The 7,663-nt window shown below is 31.5% G+C and overlaps 1 protein-coding gene across 1 annotated transcript; it reads right to left on the reverse strand.

The window, feature by feature from the left end:
* Positions 1–2,791: 2,791 nt before the first annotated feature.
* LOC9317011 (zinc finger protein ZAT5) lies at positions 2,792–4,122 on the reverse strand. Its single transcript, XM_002880898.2, has one exon. The coding sequence runs from the start codon at positions 3,749–3,751 to the stop codon at positions 2,915–2,917; it is 837 nt and encodes a 278-aa protein (XP_002880944.2). The 5' UTR covers positions 3,752–4,122; the 3' UTR covers positions 2,792–2,914.
* Positions 4,123–7,663: the final 3,541 nt, after the last annotated feature.

The following is a 7,663-nucleotide window of genomic DNA, read 5'->3' on the forward strand; positions in this document are numbered from 1 at the left end:
TTCAATGAAGAAGTAAAGTAGAAAAAAAAAAATTCCATCTCTTAAATTAACTAAACCCCATTTTAAAGCAAACCTATCTAAATAATTTTATTCCTTACCTGCATAGATGCACCCATGCCTTGTCCAACATTATATGTTATAAGCTTAAATAAAACCTTATTAACAGAAATTGAAACCATAATCAACAATAGTCACAGAGAAAAATCTCATGATAAGATAACTTATCATGATCAGACAACTTATCATGAAGACACAATATAAACTGAACAAAATGCTAAAGACATACTAAGCATTAAGCAACTTACACTATCTCAGAAACAAACAAATTAACAAAACAAGAATAGTGACAACAACTTTAACAAATTGACAACAGTCATAGCAACTTCAACAAAACCACAACAGTCACAGCAAATTTATCAAAACCAAACATTCATAACATTTACAATCAAAGAATCACAGCAAATTTATCAAAACTAAAACATTCATACATTCAAGGACTAACCTGTCGTCTGAGTACAACAAAGGTAAAGCTTCAGTTCTCCAAGATTTCAATCACCAACACTCGCTAAAAAAAAGCAGAATCAAAAAAGCAGAATCAGTATAAGCTTTAAAAAAAAAATCTAACAACAAATCGAGTAGGAGAAATATAAATCGCAAAAACAAGATCTATGTGAAGAGAATGTGGATTAAAATGAGTAACCGACATCAAAATCGCAGAAGTTTTCGCTTTACCCTATTTCAAACTAATCGAAGAACCCTAATTTGAAAATGTTTTAAAAAATCCGATTTTCTGTACCAATCTACTGAACTAGATTAAAATTAGAGACAATCTTCACCAAAAAATCAATAGAAATGGAAGTAATAGAAACGAAGAAAGACATGCATGCCTCGATTTTAGCTAGCTGACGGCCGCTGCGAAGGAGAATGTGGCTACGGAGGAGAACTCGAGTCGCACGATAGCAAATCCGACCTTAATACGCCGCAGAGGATAGAGTATTTGAGAGTTGAGCTAAAAAATTTCGAGAGAAAGGGTTTTGTTTTTGGTTAAGTGTTTTGACTGAAAGGGAAAATGAAATTAGATCTGAGGCGCTAAAGGGTTTTTTTTGCTAAGTGTTGGCGGATTAAGTCATTTTAGATTCCCGCTCATTAAATTTCTTTCATAGCGTTTATACACCGCTATTATAAAGAAACCCAAAAAAAAAAAATCTACCATAGCAGTAACGGAAAAAACGCTATACTCGTGTGCTATCAATGTTGATATTTGTTGTAGTGGTATCAGTAAAAAAAAAGTATCGCTTTTAGTAGATATAGTAGTTATGTAAATGACAGCTACTTGTTTAGATTCAAGTGTTCTTTTTGTGACTTGTGTTTTTATTGCTTATATATATATTACATATGAATATTAGTGATTTAGCGAATCATATGAGAGTCATTAGTTGTACTAATTGTAGCAGTAGCTCTATAATTTTCTCACACAATTATAAAATAAATTCCGACAAAAAAAGGTGAATAAAAAATTAAGATCATGAGAGAACAAGAATATAAATTATAAAATTTAATTTCAAGAATAAAAGTTGGATCATGGATATACAACTGCAAGAATAATTTTAAAAGAGAAGCATTGGAAGCAAGAAGTGAAGCGGTGAGTGAATCTTGTGACTGTTTCTGCTGTTACTGTTTATCTTTTTCCTTTCTTTAATTATTTGATTTTTGCTCTTTTTTCTTTTTTCTGTTCTGTTATAATAAGTGTAAGTCCGTTATAATTGATTAAAATAATTCAGATATATATATATATATATATATATATATATATATATATAATATATAAGTGTAAATGTGGTGACCAGAAAAAATAACAACCCAAAACCAAAGAAGAACCTAATCCACGTCTATTAGTTGTGGTTGTGATTCTCTTGCCAAACCCTAAGCCGGTCATCTCCACGTCCATCTCGTGTCCACTGCCTTTCTATTTTTTATTTTTTATCAAATCACATTTATTTACATGATAATGTTTTTCTAATTTTTACTTTTTTTGAAAATATGAATCCAAAAACGTATTTACAGAAATGTTGGTTATGAAATGAGAATGATGATGAGAAAATTCTCAAACTAGCATTGGTCCTTATAGCATAAAGTCGTAACAGAGACATTATTATATATCTCTGCAAAGTAACAAAAATAGTCAGATATTTTTTAAGAGTTATATATAATCAAGATATTCTGAGTTTTAATCTAAAATAAATTTCTGGAACTAGTACAATCAGATATTTGTTTTGTCATTTAAATTTTTTAAAAGGGCCAACATAAATTTTTAAATGTTTATTGCACCAAAGTCCAAACTAATCTCCATAACCTTACAAATCAGAATATATTTGTCATTTAAAACATCTACAATGACTAATCATAATGAAAATTGTTGCCAACACAAAACACCGCGATATAGCGTTTGCAAGCTGCAAACGCAGAATCTAAGTAATAGTGGGAAAAGAGGCGTCTACAACTACAAGTAATACAAATAGTTGTTTCACATGTTCAAAAAAAAGCAATTTTATTAATTCATAATTTGCAATTTTAAAAAATAACAAAAAAATACCTTAAAAAGAGGGAAAGAAAAGATGCCTTGGAAGTCACTTACTTTTCGTGAATGAAAGGCAACCATGAACACTAACCACTTGCTTACTCAAACTATTCTTACTTCAACAAGTAGATCATCTAACTATCACACAACCCTTTACTTAACTCCCACTATATTCCTCTCTTTCATTATAACTTGCACATTTCATTTTCCTCCTTTTTTTTTAAATGATAATATTTGATTCAATTTTTTAAAAAATAATTCCAGTGATCAACAATATAGTAGTAAGTAAGAAGAATTCACAAATATTCATCATATTATGTAGTAAAAAAAAAACAACTAGTAATGACAGTCTATTAACGCTGGTGTTGCTGAGAATACTATCCCTTGAAACTTTGACTCTCTTAGATCATCTTCTGGTGCTGGTAGATTAAGATCCAACGGTAGATATTTCCTCTGCTGTTCTATCGAACGGCCTATATTTATCTCAATCTCTTCCTCTGTACTGTTTCTGCTAACTTCCGCGGTGGTGGCTGTCCTGTGCCGCCTCATGTGACCACCAAGCGCTTGACCGGAAGTGAACTCAGAACCGCAGATGGAACACTCGTGTACTTTATTGGCCTTGTTGATGATGTTACTTGCCTGTGAAGCTAGGGCTGAGCCGGAAACTTTGAAATGACTGTTTTGCCCTTCTTCTGACAAACTAGACTTGGGTTGCATCAGGGGTAATCTAGTCTTTTCCTCAGTCGACGTCCTTGGCTTCTTGTGGCTTGCTCTGTGTCCACCAAGTGCTTGGAACGACGAAAACGTCCGGTTACATGTTTTACACTCGTACACATAGAAACTAGAATTCTCCGACGAAATCTTCTGATGAGTTTTTCTCGAGTTCTTGAGATCCGGCGATGGAAGAACCGTCCCACGAGCCAACATGATGAGACAAATCGCCATGTCTTCTTCTTCTTGCGTACAATCAGTAGTCACCGGAGACGAAACCGCCGAGTTGTATTCATCAGAAACCGCTCTTCCTCCACCGCTTCCACCGGCTGATGAACTTGTTGAGGTCACTGTCATCGCCGCCGTCACCACAAACGTCGAAGACGATCTCTGTCGCTTCGTACGCTTCCCTTTTATGATTTGCGTCTGATCACTCCCAACCTCATCTTGACCCATCATCATATCCAAAAATAGTAAAAAAAGAAGACTAAAACCCAATTCAAGAAACCAATCAAGAAACAAACCCAATTGAAGAAACTTCGAAACTGTGGAGAAAAGAATGAAATCGTTGGTGTTTATTATGTGGAGTGAACTAACAAGAAAGAGAGAGAGCAGAGAGAAGAGAGGCAGTGAAGAAGACGATGGTGGGGCTGCTTATATATATATTTATCGGAAAAAAAGAGAGAGGTTATAAGTTTGGTGGTTGTTAATCTTTTTAGTTTACTCCACAAAAGATTTTACACATCGATCCACTTTACATTATTATAATGTTTTTAGCTAACCAATAACATTTTGACGGTTCACTCTATACCCATTACCTGACACTTCTGCGTTTTCTCTGCCAAATTCCATAACAATATAATCAACAAATTTATAATTCAATGATGAAAAAATATTACATGAAAAAAAAAAAAAAATCTATGTCTTCTTATTTTCTAGTTTCTGTTCTGTTGTATCTACTTTTAATCCATATCTTCGAAATCTGATCTCTACCTAGATCTATATACCAGAAGTCAACCCTTCATGACGTTTTTATTTATTAGTATTATATTAGACAGCTTCTTCTAGTACATACTTTCTAATAACAAACATATTAATATCAATTGGTCTGATTAATCAAACTCTTGAATCATTCATATTTGCATAATTAAAAGAGAATTATTATTAATTCTGAGTGAAAATGATTAATATTGTTCAAGCAAAAGTAGGAGAAATAAAAGGGAAAGTGAAACCCGTGAAGAGTTAACCACTGAATTAGGCAAAGGTTCATTAGTAGTGTTGAGTGGCACTTAGGCCACCAATTCACGTTTTTGTTATTTGTTTTTATTTATTTATTTTCGAGTTTAATTTTTGGGAGTGTGAACATTCAGTTCTAAGGACAAAGCAAAGGTTTTACTTTCACGCACTTTAGGTCCACGTCATCAAATCGACGCTTTCAATGAGAACCGAAATAGATAGAACTAAAGATAAAAATGTTCACGACAGCAAATAAAAAGAATATATTACATATTATTAATGGTCGTGACGACTACAAGAAACTTTTGATTAAATTTTTTAAAAAATACTTCTAAGATTATCAAAGAAAATAATGATTCACAGACATACATGGTTCATAATTAGGAGGCGACATGCAGTGGCCGGTGTTTATAGGATTAGGTGCATTCATCGTTGGCATGTTAGGCTAAAACAATTCTAAGCTTAGTCTTTGTTAATGTGAAGAGACAACACCACGACTTTTTATTTGTGTTCTCTTTTTTTAATCATAACTTAGTTTAACATTTATTTATTTGTTAGAGAGAGAGTTGAAAGCTAGTGATCAATTGGTTATCTACTTATCTTAAGACTGGAAACAGTTGCCCGTATAATGGGCTTATTTAGATAAATTTTAAAATAACTAGAAATTAGTTTTATCAGATTAGTATATACTCAAATAATATGAATGTTTTGTCATTTCCGGAAATGTTACAATTTTTTTTTGTATGGCAAGTGACAACTAACCATGCAGGTAAAAATAGTTCATGGTACAACCAAAAATAACACTCTATTGATTTTTAGAATAAGTAATTTATAGAGAAAATTTCAAAACGTAATACTATATATATATAGACGGAATAAGTAATGTCAAGATTGAGAAGAAATTTATGAATTTTAGGTACCTCAAAATAATTATTTAATTTAACTAGACTAAAACTGGTAAAAATAATTTATTCTGGAAAAATTATACACTTCTTTTTCTGTCAACATACTTTGTAAGTCTCACAATGGGAGATTGAGGCTTGAACCCATACATATGCATAAGGTACAATACATAGTGGCTAAACCACCCCACAAAATCCTTGTCAAACTAAAAATAAGAAGAATAAATATCTCACAATCAAATTTTGGTTTATACCTTTCATAATAAATATTTTTATAAGATCTTGATATAGATTTCGAGTAGAAAAATACAATTGTCTTGACTTAAAATTCATACAAACTGTAAATTGGAAAAGAAATGCAAGAGTAAATTTATTAGTAAGATAATTCACTTAGGAAACATCAAAACCTAAACTTATATTGAAACGGATAAAATACTAAGTAGTATTTCCTCCAAACAAGACTGGGATATTTTGTTTAGAAATAAGAAAATTTTCTGTACTCTAAATCTTTTGATGGAATAAAGATTTCATAAAAAGATAAATCTCAAGTGGATATATATAGAATTAATTACGGATTTTGTCCTTTTTCATAATGACATTTGTGGATTTTGCCCCTTTTTGAATAGTTTGTGCATTTTACCTTTTTTCATGCTCCAAAAATATGATTTAATATGCGTTTCACTTGTTATGTTTGAGTTTAGTCGGTTCCATTTGTTCTTAGGGTTTACTATTTGGTATAAAGTACGTATTTTTGGGAAAAAAAATCCTAAATACGTATATTTTAAGTATTAAAAAAGGGCAAAATCCGTAAACTATTCAAAAAAAAGGAAATTTCGTAAGTTTTTTTTAAAAAAAGACATTTTAGACAATAATCCCATATATATAACATAATTTTTGGGCTAAAGAAAGATTATGTGTGGGATGCAAGTATATTACATACACAAACAAAACCCATCACTTATTTCCTTCACCAGAATATTTTGCTAAATTCATGCAACATTTTGACTTTACATAGGGATTGCTGCTCCTATATAATATGTATGCCACTATGGACTATATAAACAAATACTCACGTTTGTTTTTGTATCGATGTATGTGTATGCAAGTAACTAAAAGGTGTTACCACTTGCCACTGGAATATACCAATTTATATCATTAAATGATTACGATTTCCAATTATATTTACTCTTTCTATAGCCGCAAATATTAAATTTTAATCTTGATACAAAAAACGATATTAGTAAGTCGTACCAAATTAATGCTACCGTTAAGCTATAGTAGTATATAAAAAAGGACCTAGTTATTTTATTAATAAAAATCTGATTAGGCGCAATAATTCTATAACACGATGAAATGATTGCAAGAAGTTACTCTTAATCACGTTGGGCTATTCCAAACCTTATTGTCTTGTACTTAAAGTGGCCCTCACATCCTTTACACAACAATTTAATAGATACACTCACACATGGATATTCATATAAAACTCATTATGTATTTAGTGGTCCAAAAAAAGCTAATTATATCGGTTTCAATTTACAGTCGAGACGATACACGAACATGTATTACTTATGTATACGTTTAGATACATCATATATAATGAGGAAATAATTGAAATGATTTGGTTGCTAATCATAAACAATAATTAAAAAAAAAGTACTCCATAAAAACGATAGAAGAAGAGATGCATGATGTTGCGTAAAGCAACGACACCAACAGATGTGTGGCTAAAAATGATTAATTTTTTACTCACCGCGTCATATATCCTAAAACATAAATTAGTGTCCTACTAATAATTTCAACATAAATTGGCATTCTCCGTTTCAATTAGTACATTTTGTGAAATGTTAAAATATGGTACAATTAAATATAGAACTAGCTCTCTAAACTTATTATAAGAAGAAAAAGTCGTTTTGGCCAAAAATAAATAAAGCAAGTAAAAATCTATAGGACATAACCAGCAAGTGATTATATGACTTAAAGATCTTTAAAAATGATTAAGGACGGAATTAATCATCCCCAAATAAGATCGACACTCGAAAGACAATAGATGAGATGATCAAGCTTATGGTGGATAGTTTAAACAATTTCATCACGACGTTTCCCTATAGCAAATAAAAACTCCTTAGGATTAGTCGGCGCGCGTCTCTACATATATCGACCATGGGTAGTTCAACCATCAAGTTGTTTGCGCTTTTACATTATCATAAGTTCATGACCAAACATCCTTAGAGCTGGT

The sequence above is a fragment of the Arabidopsis lyrata genome, assembly GCF_000004255.2.
Source record: "Arabidopsis lyrata subsp. lyrata unplaced genomic scaffold ARALYscaffold_4, whole genome shotgun sequence".
Lineage (NCBI taxonomy): Eukaryota > Viridiplantae > Streptophyta > Magnoliopsida > Brassicales > Brassicaceae > Arabidopsis > Arabidopsis lyrata.

What these genes read in the sequence shown, in the direction of transcription:
- LOC9317011 (XM_002880898.2), bottom strand. Translation starts at nt 3,751, where the DNA reads ATGATGATGGGTCAAGATGAGGTTGGGAGTGATCAGACGCAAATCATA.